The sequence below is a fragment of the Manacus vitellinus genome, unplaced genomic scaffold (assembly GCF_001715985.3).
Source record: "Manacus vitellinus isolate BGI_N305 unplaced genomic scaffold, ASM171598v3 scaffold_55_pilon, whole genome shotgun sequence".
Taxonomy (NCBI): Eukaryota; Metazoa; Chordata; class Aves; order Passeriformes; family Pipridae; genus Manacus; species Manacus vitellinus.
The window spans coordinates 2,070,644-2,087,975 of record NW_021940651.1 but is presented as its reverse complement, the minus strand read 5'-3'; the positions used below and the strand labels follow the sequence as shown (position 1 = coordinate 2,087,975).

Below are 17,332 nucleotides of genomic sequence, written 5' to 3'. Positions count from 1 at the left end.
TGATGTCACTCCATTCACTTTTACCCCCTATGCTCGACCCATGAGCCAATGGCTCACACACCCCATGATGTGTTTATCCAGCTGTGTGCTGGATGTTTTGTCCAGAAGGATCCTAGGAGAGACGGGATCAAAAGCTTTACTGAAATCCAAAAAGATTACATCAACTGGTTTCCCTTGATCAATGAGGTGGGTTACCTTGTCATAGAAGGAAATCAGGTTTGATGAGCAGGACTTTCCCCTCATAAAGCCATGCTGGCTGTGTCCAATGACTGTATTGTCTTTCAGGTGTTTTTCAATACCTCCCAGACTAATCTTCTCCACAACTTTACAAGGCACTGAAGTGAGACTGACAGGTCTGTAATTTCTCCTTCTTGCCCTTCTTGAAAATTGGGATAACATTCACCAGCTTACAGTCAGCTGGGACCTCTCTGGATTCCCAAGACTGCTCAAAAATCATCATTGAGAGGGTTTGCCATGACATCAGGTAGCTCTTTGGGATTCCGAGATTTTGGGATTTTGGGATTCTGGGATGAATCCTGTTAGGCCTCATAGATCCAGCTGGAGCAGCAGATCCTGTACAATTTCAGGGTTGACTGGGATTTGATCATTCTCACAGTCATGATCTTAGGAATGGACACACAGGAACCACAACCAAACTGGGAGATCTTGGAACAGGTTTCTAAGGCTCAGTAACATTTCAGAATTTACTGAGAGATGTGGGGGAAAGTGTTGAAAAAAATGTTAAAGTTTCATTTTACATTAAAAAGCCTTCCAAATTATTATAGCTGTTGATATTTTTAGAAGTGTCAGATGTGCGTAAGAAAAGCAAATGCTGACTTTTGTCTGGAGCTAAATCTATGTAAAGCTGATTCTGCAGCTCACTCTCACTTCTGCAGTCTTTCCATATTGAAACTTGTGAGGAAAGCATAAGGCTTTTTAAGGAAGGCAAAGGTACAAGCTCATAAAACTTATGTTTAATCATAGCATATGCCTTGGCCTTGGCATAGTTTCAAAAGCAAGGATATATCCAGCAGCAATTAGACCCGGTTTGGTCTGCAACAGAAATAAAAGAGGTAAATAAAATCCCTAGCACTGCCTCAGCAGGTGTCAAGTTTTTCTGTACACCGTGAGCCATACGCTGTTAGCAATACAGAAGGCACCCACTTGCTGTCTCACAAGACGTTATTCTCTTCAGTCTTCAGTGATGGTTGGTGACCAAGTTAGAGTACAAGAAAATCTGAAATGAGTAATTATGTAATAGATTCCCCACAGGGAAAACTAAATCCTTCAAATCTTGAAAAATCCTTGCATCTTTTCACTAGTCAGCTTGTGCCTGGAGGAACAAGAACTGTATTCCTTCCAGAATTTTTTAAAAAAGTCCTTCCTAGCTCTTGCATTAATTTTAGCATTCAGTTCACTCAAATGGATATTGATGAAGAAGAGTGGAAGTACTAAGCCACTATTAGTTACATAAAAGTTCATTTCCTTTAGGAGTAATTGGAGACCATCTGCTGCAACTAAAAATTATTTGAAGTTGATAGGTATCCAAAAGCTGTTTTCCTTCATTAATCTCCATAGATCAGCTGTTGCCCTCTGTGTCACACTTGTGTATCTTCACTCTGCGTACATAGAGAGCCTCCCCTCACAAATGTGCTGGTTTATGGCCAGGAGTCAGAGGTGTTACAGAAACGCCTAAGAAAATAGAATTACTTTCTCTACAAAATGCATTGCAATCAACTTTCCTTGAGAAGAGTTATATTCAAGTACTGCAAAACTGCATTCACCTGTTTGAAATTCAAAATAGTCAGGGGAAAAGAAGTCAGCACCAATACCGAGTTCAGAAAGTTGAGGGCAGTTTCTTTTGAAAGGATCCAGACTTCAAAGCAGTGTCAATGTTCTACATACACAGAACTATATGTTTGAACAGCTGGCCATAGGATAAAATGCTTTAATGTAGAGAAAGAGCAGGCTGGAAGCAGTTATAAATAGCAATTTCTCTCTGAACACTGTGGGCATTCCTTTATGCATTTCCTAACATACAGTTTAATAAAGGACAATTACAATGGACTTGGTCAGCCCCTTGGCACAAAAAAAGACATTGCTGCTGCTGGCAAAAGACAGGCTGCTGGCTTTTGTCAGACACAGTAAAGAAAACTTCAACCCTTTTTTTTTGTTTGCCAAGGAAGGATGTTCTCAAGGAGCACATGCCATTCCATCTCTCAGACTTCTTCTGTTGGCCATACTGAAATAATAGAAATAAGGCAGCAAAGTTAAAAACAAATTATTGCTAATAAGAAGGCAATAAGGTTTTCTCTGGACAAAATATCATGTATCTTTGTGTAAGCTATGTTGCCCCCAAATCATTATGAGCTGCACACAGCTCTCACTAGGTCTTCTTGTTGTTAGTCATTATGTTAGTTACCACATTATTCTTTAATTTTCATGTCAATATTTAAAATGGGATTGCAAATCCAGAGAATATCTGGTTCTCTGTTTTGGCAAATGTGCATATTTTTCCTCAGTATGTAAATGTAAACAGATCAGCAAGAATATGACGGAGCAGGAAATCCCAGGACCCAGAAAAATTGCATCATCATCCTTATCACAATCATCATCCTCATTGTCATCATCATCATCATCATCATCATCATCATCAGTGACAGAGTAACTTCTGGCATATTTGCAATACAAGCTGAGAAAAAGAGGAAGTATTGCATAGTGAAATCTCTAAGCTTATCAATCTCCAAATCATACAATGCCCATACTAGTGCGGGGCTCTGCTCTGCACCACAAACCTTTGCAAATCTTCCTCCACACCCTAGGTGGGACAGAGTTCGAATAGCACAATTGCACCAGGGATATCACATAGTGCCGTCTGTCAGGGCTTAGATTCCTACCATTCTGCCATTTGTATCTGACAAGAATTGCTGCTAGCACACTATTGCTTCTGTGCAACAAATGCACATAATATGCACATTCGTGATGTAACCACTTCAGCTGCAGTAAAAGCCAGGAGAAGCTTTTTTATTCTGCATCCATATAGGTAACCAAGACAGTGCTCTCCATTGTATGTTAAAATCTGTTAAAACCTCAGTTACAAAGAGGTTCATTTCCAGAGCAGGGACAGAGGCTTCATTGTTCTGTGACAGCTGTAGGTCTTCTGTGCATTTAACATCCCCTGCAAAAACAGTGCCAAGAAACCAGTTTCCCTCCCGCTCCTTCTTTTGGCAGTTCCCTTTAAACTGAGGATTTTGCTTTTGGCCCCTGCCTGTGTTATGCTGCAGCTGGCTAGCCCATGTCCAGCCATAGTCCCACTCACCCACTCACCTAGACCCAGACCTTTAACCAAAAACTTGTACTCTTGGCTTGACACTGGACCTTCCTCATCATTGTGGACTTGTGCAATGATATGGACTCTTGGTTGAACTTGGCTACTATCAACAAATGTACTCTGCTCATTTTGCTTTGTAACTGCGGGACTGTGCCCTTGCTGGTGAGGTCCCTTGTTCACATGTGGGGCTTCCAGCCACCTGGCCACTACAGGAAAGACTGCCTTTGGTGCTTCCCGGCAGTCTACACCTGCTAGCAAGAACATGAGTGCATATTTAGAGCACAGACATATTCATGAAATGGTTTCTAAATGAATAAAAACTATGAATGAAAAAAAATTATTCATGTGTCAAAACTTTCTTGTATCTAGAGAAACATCAAATGTGTCATCAAATTAATACAAAGCCATGAAGAAATTTTTAAGTCCAGTAAGTTTTAGTCTTGAAAGACAGAATTCTGTAAAGTAATTCTTTGTTAAGGTCACATAGCTCTAAAACTTTATATAATGAGGAATACACATAAGAATTTATTAATGATTTAAGTCACAACTACAATAGGCACAAGTCTTTTTTCAGCAGGGAATGATTTCCAGTTTGGGAAGTACATATGTATTTGTTTCTGAGTTAAAGTTAGGAGAAAGTAGTATAAATAATGATTGTACACCTGTGCTAGGTTGGATTGCATTTTATAAATTTATGGTAACTAAGGGAAGAAATATCTTACAACATACTCTTCTTTGTTTATTCAAGCCCTGATCCTACAACAACAATGTATGAGATTAACTTTTAGGAGCTAAATAAAGCACCAGTTTCAGCAGGCTTGAATAAACAAAGAAGAGGGTGGAAACCTTTCATAATGTTCAGCGATTATCCTAAATTATTTTCTGTGACATATGCATATGCATATAGCAGGAATCAGAATCAGAACACAGAATCAGAAAAATAAACCACAGCTTAGATCACAGAGTCACCAAAACTGGTATTTTAAGAGTTTGTCCCATTTAGGACAAAGTCCTCTGGGTTTTTAACTTGAGGTAAACATATCAGACAGAACAGGATAGTGTTTTAAAATAATTAACTCCAAGTAACAAATTTTGTCTTGGAGTTAGAGGAGAAATTCTCCTACATACTCTTCTGTATTGCAAAAACGAAAATGTATTTAAACAGAATATCAAGAAAATGCGTTTGGTCTGAAGTACTATATTGATCATGCTAGTCATATTGTTAATATGACAGTTTTTAATTTTCTGTCTTTAGACATTTTTCCATGCTCAGGGTCTGTTTCGTTTTGAGAAGTACTTCTTGAAATCAGAGACTTAAGTTTTTATATTGAGAGTTTAATTTGTGCAATAGTAGAAGGACAATAATTCAGGGCCAAATGTCATCATAGTCACTGCAATAACAGGTTTGCTTGTATTAATGCAGATGTACATTCTGCCTCTGTCCCAAACAGCTGAAGTTTGCAACTATAGTCACTGTGAAAAGCTCTTTCTGAGACAGGGTTGTCATAGGTTTACTTGTTCCAAAAAAACTGAGCTGGCAATTTTTTTTTCTTTCCCCTGCATCACTGAAAAAGAAAGATGTTGAATGACGGAGGGGGAGGGTATTTGCCTAGGGTGATTGACACATACAAAAGAACTAACTGGCAGACCCACAATCCAGGTTGATAGTCCTCAGAAGATGGGGGGGGGGGGAGGTTTAAGAGTTTTTTTTTTTTTCTCCTTGGAAACGGCAGTCACTCTCCACTTTTGCCCTGACTCAGGAAGGAGGTGTGGGTGGGTGGGGAGATCCAAAGTTTGCTTTGGTTTTTTCGGCGGGGTCATCTGTCTGCTTCTGACCCCGGTTCACTTCCTTTCTCCTTCACCCTGTTCTGCCCCCAGCCTGGACTTGTTCAGATTTCATCGGAGAGGCTTGACCCTTCTGCGAAGGAACCTTTGGGGGAGTCCCAGCTGGAGCCAGCTGCCGACAGTGTGAGTCTGTGGGAAGAGCCCTTTTTTCCCCCTTTTCCCCTTCCCCTTCTCAATGTGGGGGGAGATCTCCATTTTGGCTTCTCCCGCACACCAGGGCCCCGCAGCGACCGCCAGAGCCCAACAGCGCCCCCTGCCGACCGACACCGAGCACTGCAGGCTCTGCTCCTCCGGTGATCCAACAGCGCCCCCTGCTGGCCGTGGTTGGAATTGCACCAAAAGGCGGAAAGTACTGAACTGTTTCCTTTTTGAAGGGGACTTTTGGGTACAGGATTATTGTTTAGTTGTTTTTGTGTTATTTTGTTGTTCTGCCAATACACATATATCCTTTAATAAAGGGCTGTTATCTTTTCTTTCTCCATACTTCCTCTATTGGAGACTCTTAATTTTGGATTTACAACTGCTTAGAGGGAGGAGCTTGGTCTTCCTCATAACTCATCCTCCTTAGCAAAACACTTCAGTCTCATTAAACTGAGAAAAAGGTGCAACAGCCGCAGAGGAGGATGGACCACAGAGTTTGTGGTATGTGTAACCTGTCTGACCATGGGTCGCTGAAAGATCAAAGAAAAAGAAAGAATTTTAAACTTCAAAATGTATTTTAAGTAATCTGGCAATTGAGAACTCTTTGTGTCATGACCATTATAGAGAATGCAGAGAACAATCCAAAGCCTGTCAAACTGGTTCACTTGCACTTCAGGATAGGTACAGGTATTATGACCAAGTTCTTCCCTGATCCTTGTGCAGAGGATGTAGAGACAAGTGTTGAGTGCTTCACTGCCTCTTCTGGTTTCAAAATGCAAAGTTTGCTCCTTCTACATACTGTGAATCAAAAATGGTAAGGCCAAAGAGAGTCTGAGGCACACAGTTGCCCCAGCTTCCTTAGTGAGGAAATAAACACTGCCTACTAATTACTTGGACAATGGTGTCATTCTAACATATTTTCCTTCATGGATTTCAGTCTGCATTGTTTGTCTTGCACTGTCCTACATTTAGAGATTTATCCATAAAGAAGAGGAAACACAGCGGAGCTAAATATTCAGAGAGGGGAAAAACAACTTTTGTTCCTATCAGATAAACGTATCACACAGGGATAGTAAATATTTCCAAAACAATTCAACATATGGCTACAGTATTGTAATTATACACAGAACAGAGGGAAATACAAAGTATTCATGTAGATAGTCTAGCTTTTCCCATAGCTGTCTCAGGGATTTGTACTAAATCATGTATTTACTAGTGAACTTTTGTTCTGCTGACTGTATTGGAGCCAAAGGAGGCAATAACTTCTTTTGAATTCTCTTTATGGAAATTCTGCAATGGGTACAAAAATAATATATCTCAAAAGACACCTTGAAAAGAATATTCTTGAAAGAATACGAGAATAAAAGTAACTTTTTTTTTAAATGAAAAATTTTTTGTTGAACAAGTCAAAGTTGGTGTGGGCAAAGCATTAACAGAGTTACCACAATTCCATTCTGTATTTTGAAATTCTATAAGAGAAATGTAAAAAAGGAGCTACAATACTTTGGGTCAACAGTGTTCTGTTTATTTTTCTACTGAGAATGCATCCTTTTGTTGTTGTGAAACTTTGATGCTGAAAAAATCTCCAGAGCATTTAATTAGGGGTGAGATAAGAAAGGGTTTATTTTGCCAAGGCAGTAGATGTTACACGACGCGCGCAGGTCGTGCCTGAGATGTTACATTTTATAATACCATCCATCCAATCCCAGATGTATTCACACTGTGGCCTTTACTCTGGACCACCCTGGGTCCACCCCCTGAGAAATGGGTCTGGGGGTTTTGGGACCCCGTGTTCATCCCACCTTCCTCTTCATCAGAGCACAAAGGGTGCATAATTACCTAATTCTTGACCGTATTCTGTGGTTTAGGCCCTGATATGCTGTTCTGCCAACAATCTAGGCCTTGCCTTGACAAAAGACTAAACATTTCTGCTGTGTTCGAGAGTAGGATTGATATAGGGAGCATAGAATGGGGTAAGAGGGTTAAGGAATGTGTAAACAAGGGTGCTAGAGAAAGGGAAAGGGACAAGGGACAAAGGAGGGAGGGTTGCTGCTTTTAAAACCTGCTTATAAAACTTACAAGTCTTACAAATATTAGAAAAATAAAAAACCATTAGGGGTTTAAGGCATCACTTTAAATTTTATGCATGTTTATACTTATACTGAACACCACCCCCACTCCCTGGTTCTCATCATATCCCTGGACCAGGAAGTTGCCATGTGGTACCTATTTGTCAGATCTGCATTTTATGATAGACATATGTTTCAATATAAGTGCATTAGAAAAAACCACTGGCCTCCCCGAATAAACAAACAAAAACCCCAACAACAACCATAAAAATAGTAAAAAAAAATGCAAGAAATATACTTGAAGAATCAAGGCCTTGATTATAATATAAGGCCACCTTAGCAGTAGTTCAGTTAACTATTGTTTGTCAAAACAAACACAGTTATACACTAATATATCATACTTTAAAGAACTCTAATTAAACTCTTTCAGATAAGTGTCTTTACATTAATACCATTTCACTACAATAACTGATAGGTTATTTTTATCAAGAGCCATATTTTTTCAGCAGAGAAAACTTGCAAAACTCACATGTGTCATATACCTTTCCTGTAATTGCATGTGAAAGAAACTAAAGACAGAAAATAAAAAAAACCAAACCATGTGTGTTAAAGCACATTCACAGCTAGTCTGAACAGGATGAAATGTTTGCTTGTTTTTTGCAGTGAATTGCAGAAAAGGGTTAGAGTCACACATAGACACACCCACAAGCACCACAAAGTGGCAGTACTACTGTGGAGCATTCATTATAGATTAGCGGTTCCTCCTACCAAGTCAAGAGATATGTTGGTTTGGAAAAGTGTTGTAGTAGATGGAACTGGAACAGCTTTTGGAAAGACTAAGAAAAGCTAACACTTTGGACCTCTGAGAATAAAAAAGCATCATATTCCCAGAAGTGATGCAGTATATTAAGTTAGTATGTAGTTAACTGAAGTGGGAGAGCAGAAATAAAGATCCTTACTGTGGGGAGGCACTGTTCCCTCACACCTCACCCTGTGATCCAGCCAATGGACTGGAAAAAGGATTATTGAGCCTGATCAATGGATACTTTGATGTTAGGAGCTCCAAGTATGAGAGGATTCCTAGAAAAGCCTTAGATTTTGCATAATTTTCCCCTCAGTTTGCTTTGTAGACCAGCATATACACAGCAACGCCTAATAATTAAGCAAGCTGCCAGCACATTTTTTTCAGTTGTCCACAACAACCCTTTGACACCTGAAGATTCACCTTCTAATGCAACATAACAGTACTGAGCCAAAACTTTTCTGTGGGTCAGAAAGAAATACAGGGACAAAGAGCAACAACTCTAAAATAATGTATTTCTAGAATGCTGTACCTACAATGTATGCCTGTCAGCTGTCAGTTATCAAATGAAGACATCAAACATGTATGCATACAGTATCCATCTAAAATAGCAGGGGGAGGGTGGAAAAGAATTCGATGTATACTGTCATCTGGTTCAGTATCTTTGGTACCATCAAGGAAGAGAAAATAATACATCTAGAAAAGCTACATAGTTCCCACCCCAAACTGATCTGCTCTCTCTAGGTGCCTGTTTTTCACATGAGTATGGCTCATGGCTCAACAAGTTGTAAAACTTTTGCAGGGAACACTTGCAATTATGGGACCAGATTCTACCTGAGATATTCAGGTAAGTTTGCTGTAAGGTAGTAATTTCCATTAGAAGACATTTTCAGTTTGGTTTGTTTAGCTTTAGTGAAGTAGTTCTGGTTTCTTTCAAGGCAATTTTGAGTTTCTGTTGGTCATCTTCCACTATTTTTTTTCCCAGAACAAAAGTGATATCTCTTACATTGTAGTCTGTAAAAATCATGTAGTACTTTCTAGTTAAATAGCTTATCTAATTAGAACACAATATAATGACAGTCTGAGAAAATAGTACTTCCTAAACAGAAACTGAATGCACATAACTGATATGCTCTGAAGTTTCAATGACACTTTTTAAAAAATCAAGTGGAAAATACATGGAGCAAAGTGTCCTCCACCATCTTCTTTTGTTGGGGGAAGTGCTTCTTTTTTCATGTAATTGTTTGTCGTGCTTTTGGCTGCCTTTGCCATGATCCGTTTGGCATTGTGGCACATGATCCGTTTGTCCACAAAAACTTCCAAGTCCTTTCCAGCAAGGCTACTTTCCAGCCAGTCCTACCCTATCTTGTACTAGGTTCATCCTCAACAGCTTCAGGACTTGGTTGAATGTCAGGAAGTTTGTATCAATGCATTTTTCATGCTTGTCTTTCTGATTGGCAGCACAACCATCCCATGAATCCACTTCTCCCAGATTTGTGTAATCTGCAGACTTGCTGAGGGTTCATTCTATCACATCATCCATGTTGTTAATGATGTTAAGACGTGTTGGTCTCAGTACGCACCACACGGTAGTATATTAATGTAGCAGTAACTGGCACCCAGTAACTAGACTTCATACCACTGATTACACCCCTTCAAGCACATTGGCTGTTGTCAACACACCTCCCTGTCCACTTATCTAATCCATACTTCATGAGTCTATCAATGTTAACATTAGCAGGAGAGAGTGCTGAAAGTCTAGCATAAGACCACAAATATCAACTGTCTTTCCCTCACGCACTGAGCTGGTCATTCCATTGCAGAAGGCTATGAGGTTCTCAGGCATGATTTTCCCCTTCACATATATGTGCTGACTACTCCTAATCACCTTGTTCTTACTAGAATGGCTTCCACAATTACGTGTTCCCACATTTCCCAGTAACGGAGGTGAGCTGATCAGCCTGCAGATCCCCAGATCCTGCTCCTTGCCCTTCTTAATAATAGGAGTCTCCTTGCCCTTCTCGATAATAGGAGTGACATTGGTTTCCTTCCCATCCTTAGGATCTTCTTCTGATCACCAGAATCTTCCAAAAATAATTAAAAGTTCTATGCTAATGACATCAGCCACTTCGATGAGCCCTCAGGGATGTGTTCAACCAGGTCCTGTGGACTTGCCTATGTCCAGCTGGTTTCAATGTTTCCTCACTCAGTCCTCCTCAGTGAAGGAGTATTCATTGCTTCAGACTTTCCCAATGGGCTCAGGGGCTGTTTCCTGAAGGGATGTCTTACCAGTAAAAAAGCAAGGCAAAGAAGACGTTGAGTACTTGGGCTGTTTCCATGCCCCTGCAATCTTTCTTGACCTCATTCCTGTGCTATCAGATGGTGTCTCTATATTTTTGCCATGCCACCTGACCCTGTTTCCAACTCTCATATGCTTTCTTTTACTGTTTGAGTTTACTTATATGAAATATCACCAGAGATGAATCAGAGCTTGGATGTCATGCTGGTTTATGTTCTGAAACTGTTTTGCAGTAAACCCCAATTACAGGATATTCAGAATATCCACAGCTTGTAGGAAACTTTGAAGCATGTCTTGGAGCACTATTCTTTTTCTCAAGAGTCATAAACTTACTCTTTAGCAGGCAGCACAGAATTAAAATTATTTCTGGGTGGATTCTGTTCTCCTTGAGTTAGGTAATATATATCACTTGTAAGAAGGGAAGTGAATATAAAATGCAATGAATAATGACCAGGTACTACAATGCCCTCTTAGTCACTGACCACAAAAAAAGAGAAAGCCAAAAGCTATATTTAGCTTTCCAAAGAAGCAGAGCCAGACATCCTGACTACGTATGGAACTCTGATTTCACAGTTTGGAGAAAGATATGCCCCAAATAGGACTGGAATTTAATCCTATCCAAGCAGTTATAAGTCACTATGGTAGGAACTGATGACTGCAAGAAGTGTATTCAGTGGCAGCAGGGAAGGTAGACCCAGAGTCATGAGACCCTGGAGGCTGCCAAGTACTGCCCAAAACCCTTTCTTGTTAATATTTTGTCTTCAGTACTGACGATGAAGCAAAGACCATGAATGATGATGCAATTCAAATTAACACCTCATCACTGAATCACTATTACCAGATTCAGGCCTCCATCAATTCAATGCTTGGAATAAAACATGCTTGAGTTCCTCCAGAAAACCCTGGTTCTTCTCAGAACCCTCCAGAAAAACTTAGTTCAGACCCTGGGTCTTCTCAGACTGGAATGTAAAACAGCCAAAATTCATTTAAAATACTGCAATTCTTTGGCAGGGCACATTTGGCTCTGTCAGTTCTACATGTCGTTTCACACTCCTCATATGCAAATACATTAAAATTGAGGTTTGGCGATTTTACTTGTTCTTTGGAAGAATTCTACATGCACTCTACTGTCTGCAATGTCTATGACTTTCTGGGTTTGGAAACAGGAGCTACTAGAGATGGGAAGATTATGTGAACAGAATACAGCACTGTCCAAATTGCCGGCTAACTTTGTTGGTTTTTAAACCTGCTGTAATTGTGTGGGTTGGCCAAATGGGAAAAGACTTTTGGGGACTTAAAAATAGTGATGATAGACATCGTCTCTTGAATAGCTAGCATTAATGACATCTCAAATACAGCAATCAGAGTTCACAAAACTGCAAAATTCACTGTCTTCCTATCCAAGGCACACTGCATAAATTGGCAAAGCTACTGCATGAATTTGTTCAAATGTGAGATAAAATTACAAGAAAAAACAAACCAATTCGCAGCTAACACAGTAAAGGAAAGGGGAAGAAATCACAGCCAAAGGGACAGGCAGCCTCCAAAACAAGTGTTTGATTTGGTAATTAACATGTTAGAATAAGAAACAGGTTTTTTGGAATCCTTTGAATATTCTGAACATAAACAGTGCAATCAAATCTTTTCTCCTGAGTTCATTCATTGAAATGGCCCTTCAAACACCATTTAGTGGCAAATGTAAGCACAACTGAGATTTTGAGTTCTATTCAGATCATGGAAACAACTTCTTACTGCAAGCTTCCAATGTGACCAGGATGCCTTCAGAGAGGAAATGAAGACAGTTATTATAACACTACATCCAACCCAGCTGGTTTCCCCTTCTGAGGCCTCAAAAAAGACTCAAAAAATCTTCTGTTGCCTGGTAGAGCAGCTTAGGAAACATGTAGGTTTTTTCCAAGAGAATTAACATGTAGAGGGTGTTACCCTGAAAATGGATCCATTTAGAAAAGTGACAGAAAGGAACAAGTTTTCTAAATCAGGTTCATTCTTCTGGTGTTACCAATGTCTTCAGCTGCAGAAAGAGATGACCTCAGTTGAACCCAACTGATTTTCTATAGTAAATTACTATGTTTTGCATGGAAAGACCTTTTATCAGCTATGAAACCAGGCTCAGCTCCACATTAAAAACATGCACAACAGCTGGTAACAGCTTGAAGATGTGCCTGACAGGCAGATAGCAGTGGCTTATTCAATTTAGACTCAAGTGCAGTTTAATGATGTCCAAGTGCTCAGTCTGGTACAAGAGGATATAGTGCCATCTAAGGTCTCTTTCTGAAGTACTGTGCTTCATACAGACCAACATCACTGTAATTGTGTTCTGTCTTTGGAAAGAATAGACTGAACCATCCCTATCACGTGTGATTGCACACATTTAACATTTAAAGCATATACAGCAATTACATGATAGAAACAAGATTTTACATGTATATACATGGTTTTTTACACTCATTATGTTGGTTCATTGTGAAGAGAAATTCCAGCTAGCTGCTCGTATGAATAACATCAGTTGATCATCAGCCAATGGAAGTCAATAATTCAGGATTCCTCCATTAAACTCAGCAGGTCATGAGTGCAAAGTTTATGTCAACAGCCTAATTACAGTCTTTTTGTGTACAGAGAGCCAATGAAAGAGACAAATATTTGCTTTATGTAAACTATTGCTAAGCATGTTGCTTAGGCCAAGAAAGTGCTGTTCAGCTTGGCTAATAATAAAACCCAGATGTCAATGAGAAATTTGTAAAGCTTCTTTTAGAGCTCATAAACATAATATAAACTGCAGAACCACATACATTTAAACATTTTTTCTATTTTTTTTTTAAAACACATGCACTGATTTGAATGCCAAGAACTTAAAAACACTGACAACTGCCTAGATAGCCTAGAAAGATAAATGTGACTTCTGCAAGAGGCTAGAGCAAGTAATAGGGAGGAGTCTATCATTCAAACTTCTTCAGGGTTAGCACTGAGATTTTCCAGCTTAAGTTCTGTCTACAGTCTGGGTGCCAGCATATTCAGGACTGTGTTCTGAGCACCTTCTATTCACTAACTTAATTTGTTGTTGAAGATGCAAAATATGGAAAGAGCAGACAGGGTAATCAGTGTAAGTCAAAGATACATTATCAGACATAATTAAAGGTCAAGTACATGCACCACAAGGCAGTGCCAGATAGGGTAAGACAGACTACGCTTTCATGAACAGAGAGATACAGGTTTAATTGTCAATTGAACTAAAGTGAAGAGATGAAGTAATTTATTAAGGTGCCAATATATCTTTAATTCTCCCACACAAACCCAAGTAGAATAGAGTACTATATTTGCACAATTTTTGTGAAAACAGGAGAAAATCTGCAAAAGGCCTCCATAGTTCAAATTACATTGTATTTGGATAAAGGAAGAAGGCATTTTATTCCTTACCTTTTTGTACATGTGCAAAACTAGCTGCAGTGAAATGCACTAAAATCTTTCAACAGAGATAGTAAAAATTCAGAATTCTAACTCACAGAATCTGCTGAGATTTCAGAACTCCTGTTCAGTTCCAGTTTAAAGCAAGATCACTGTATTTCTTAGAAGTTTTGGTGAAATAATGACCAAATCCCATCAATTTGCAAACTGTGCAACTGAATTTTAAAGTTCTGAATTAAATATTTCAAATTTTTAAATGTAGTTCACTACTTTAAATATAAGGTTTTAAATGTCGTATTGTCTGTTTCATTCTACAATGAAAGCAGTAGCCACACATTGTAGGACTTGGAAATTAAAGCAACACTTCACTGAAACAAAAGGTCCAACCCCTCACAAGTTCACTAAGCAGTTAAATTAGAACCCAGAAGTTCTCAAACAATTTCAAAGACTGAATTTTTCCCCTATAATTTCCCACTATTCTTTTTTTTCCCTCTCCTTCTCTCTAGGAAATATCCATAACTAGAGAATTTCCTCAAGAAGAAAAAGACTTGGTCAAAACACTGTTCCTGATAGGAAACCAATCAACATTTTCTAACTAATCTTTCTAATATCTCTCATGTATCTCTCACAAAGACATGGCAGAGCTCAAGCCCTCTGCTGGAGGGCTGCTGTGGCTTCTGTTTTAATCAGCACCCTCAACCCTGCTCTGCAATTCAGTGCTCCCCTGGGGCAAAGATGGTGAAGGCATAGATGGCAAACTTTTCTCCTATAAATTGTGAGAGTGGTTGGCTTGACTTCAGGTTGGTAAAAAATAAGTTACCCCTTCTCCATCCCTCAGTGAATAATTCAATCCCTGAGCAATTTTCTTGACATTATTTAATCAACTCAAGAACACTTCAAGGCATTTTTTTCTTTCGCATAAAGCCGGTAAAATGGTACAATGGTACAACAGAAGGCACCTGCACTGTTCGTCTAAAACCACGTTTACCCATTCACAGTTTCTCTTTCATTAAAAGGAATTTAGAGATATCAATCTGTGATATGGATAGATAAAGCAGAGGTCAGGCTCAGAAAAGCAGTGCAGCATTAATCATTGGGCTAGAGAATCCTGGAAAGCAGTTTTTGTCACTATGCTTGTAGTTTTAATGAGCTTCTGCTTATTAAATTTTATGTGCCAAAATTTGGTTCTCTCCTGTCCAGATCTCTGTCATGGACTGTCATTCATCAGCTCAAGAAAAACATTTTCATCTGATGCAACAGATCTACCTCCAATGGATATGCAATATATTGTATTTCTGTCATTATTCAGATATACATTTCTTAATTCTAATAGCTGATTCCAGTTTGTTTCTTTAATTAATTACATGTAATACAGCATTACATATTTCTCATCTGCACTTACAACATTTGTGTGTGTGTTGGTGATAACTAAGCTGTGGCTTTTTCTCTTTCTGAAATAACTACTTGGAGCTCTGGCTTTCAGATGCACTATCTATGGCAGTGTCAGTTAAAAAGGAAAAAAACCAGTCTGAGTAACATTAAAGTCTTCATGTGTGATATCTACTTCCCATCAATAATTCCTAATGCTCCTATCTCATAGTTATCTAGGGGTCAGTTACATGACAAATTCCAATTATTTTTGTAAGGTAGTAAAAAAGCTTTTTGACATAAGTATCATTGCTCATAACGGAAAAGTAAGATATGAAGCATTTTCACTTTTCTCAAAATTGCGTGTAACAGTGTTCTCTCTCACTAGTTAAATGTGAGGCTGTGTCTTCCAGAGATGCTGAGGAATTTGGCTCTGTTACAAGAACATATGATCTGAAGTTACCACAAGACTTTTCACAGAAAGTTCATAAAGACTGAGCTGATAAAACTAAACATTTAACTCAAGAGATTTGAAAATCTCAATTTGTTCAGACACTTATCAGAAGAAATCTCTATGCACTGAAACAAGCATCACATCTATGTCTTTGCACTCACACCATGCCTGGCACATTCCTGATATGTCCACAGTGACACATACATCTATCCTAATTGTAAAAACATTCAGCATTCTGAATTTCTTTTAAGTACTTTCTGTTAATCATTACACTCTGAAGAAATATTGAGAGAGCAGGCACCTTAGGCTACCTTAGGGCTGGGGAACCAATGTATTTATTTCCCCTTATCCAGAACGAATGGGAATTTAAGGTCTTAACTTGCAGCAGCTTTCCTGTACAAAATGATGAATAGTAAGCAGCAGAGAAAATGAAGATGTGAAATGTAGAGTCTCTTTCCATATTAGGAAAGCATATCTTAAAATTCACAGTTACTCTCAATTGATAAACACTATTTGGAGAAGTCTTACCTTCTATGATCTGAGCTGCTGAACCAGCATGGATTGACAAGCCAAAGAGCAGTAGCAGCAAGTCCCAGGTCCACCAGGCATGCCTGGAGCAGGTGTGCCAAAAAAAAAGGGGGGTGGGGGAAGAATGAGACCAAAGACTGTCATACAGAAACACAAGGGGAAAAAAAGGCAAAGTAAAATTTAGAAGCAAGAATTCTTACCATGAGAGCATTTTTTGAAAGTCAGTTGAAAGAACTTAAGTGAGGAAAAAGTTCAGTGCACATGAGTTTTACGTTTATGAAAATAAGAAGTCAATAAAAACTGGAGCCCGCTGTTTCTCCTCCAACGTTCAGACACAAGTGGAACAAAGGCAGCACTCAGGCTCTCTGTGTGACTCACTGCAATTCACTGCTCCAGCTCTGAAATCTGACTCCGTTTAGACTTTCCTGTCAGACCACTGCCGAAAACTTCCTACTTTATTTATTGATGGACACCCCTTACTTCTGCACACCATCCCAGCGTTGTGTACAGCCTTGTCTTTACTGTATACCCTGACAGACAGTAGCACAGCTTCTCCAGTTTCCCCCTCTGCCGCCCCCGCCCAGTCATAACCTCCACTTACTTGTCCAATAAAACATGACCTCCAACATCCTTCAATCCAGCATTACATAGCCAATGATATAAATACTTATGTGGAATGGGACATTTCCATGGTCATTTTAGCCAAACTTTATCAGAAGCAAGTTTTTAGATATGAGCAGGACGGAGCAGCCCCAGTTAAGTGGCAACATATACCTGGGAGCTGCACTGTCTTAGAGATTTTCTGTCATCTGCAGAGACATTTCAAAGTACACGCTTCTCTCTGACAAATTCTCTGAGGTTAATACTCCTATTTACAAAGATTTACGCCCTGCATGTAGTTTCAGAGTGTGTCTCTGCCTCAGCAGCTGTACTTATGTCTGCTATAGAGATCCTGTAGCTGAGTTTTTCTTATAGTTTCCATTAAAAGTGTTATTTCACCCCTCCCTCCTACCTTTGTGAAAAGTGTTTTATTCACATGTAGTTCTTCAAAGCTAATTCTTGCTCAAAGAAG

General features: G+C 39.2%; 1 protein-coding gene across 1 annotated transcript in view; it reads right to left on the bottom strand.

The window, feature by feature from the left end:
• The window catches only part of LOC103754819 (collagen alpha-1(XV) chain), a 126,049-nt gene extending 109,422 nt beyond the window's left edge, over positions 1 to 16,627 (bottom strand). Inside the window, exons 1-2 of the mRNA XM_018081694.1 lie at positions 16,461 to 16,627; positions 16,261 to 16,343 (exon numbers count right to left, since the gene is read on the bottom strand). Of these exons, the coding sequence (XP_017937183.1) occupies positions 16,261 to 16,343; positions 16,461 to 16,471 (94 nt within the window). The 5' untranslated portion in view covers positions 16,472 to 16,627. The remainder of the gene's footprint in view (positions 1 to 16,260; positions 16,344 to 16,460) is intronic.
• Positions 16,628 to 17,332: the final 705 nt, after the last annotated feature.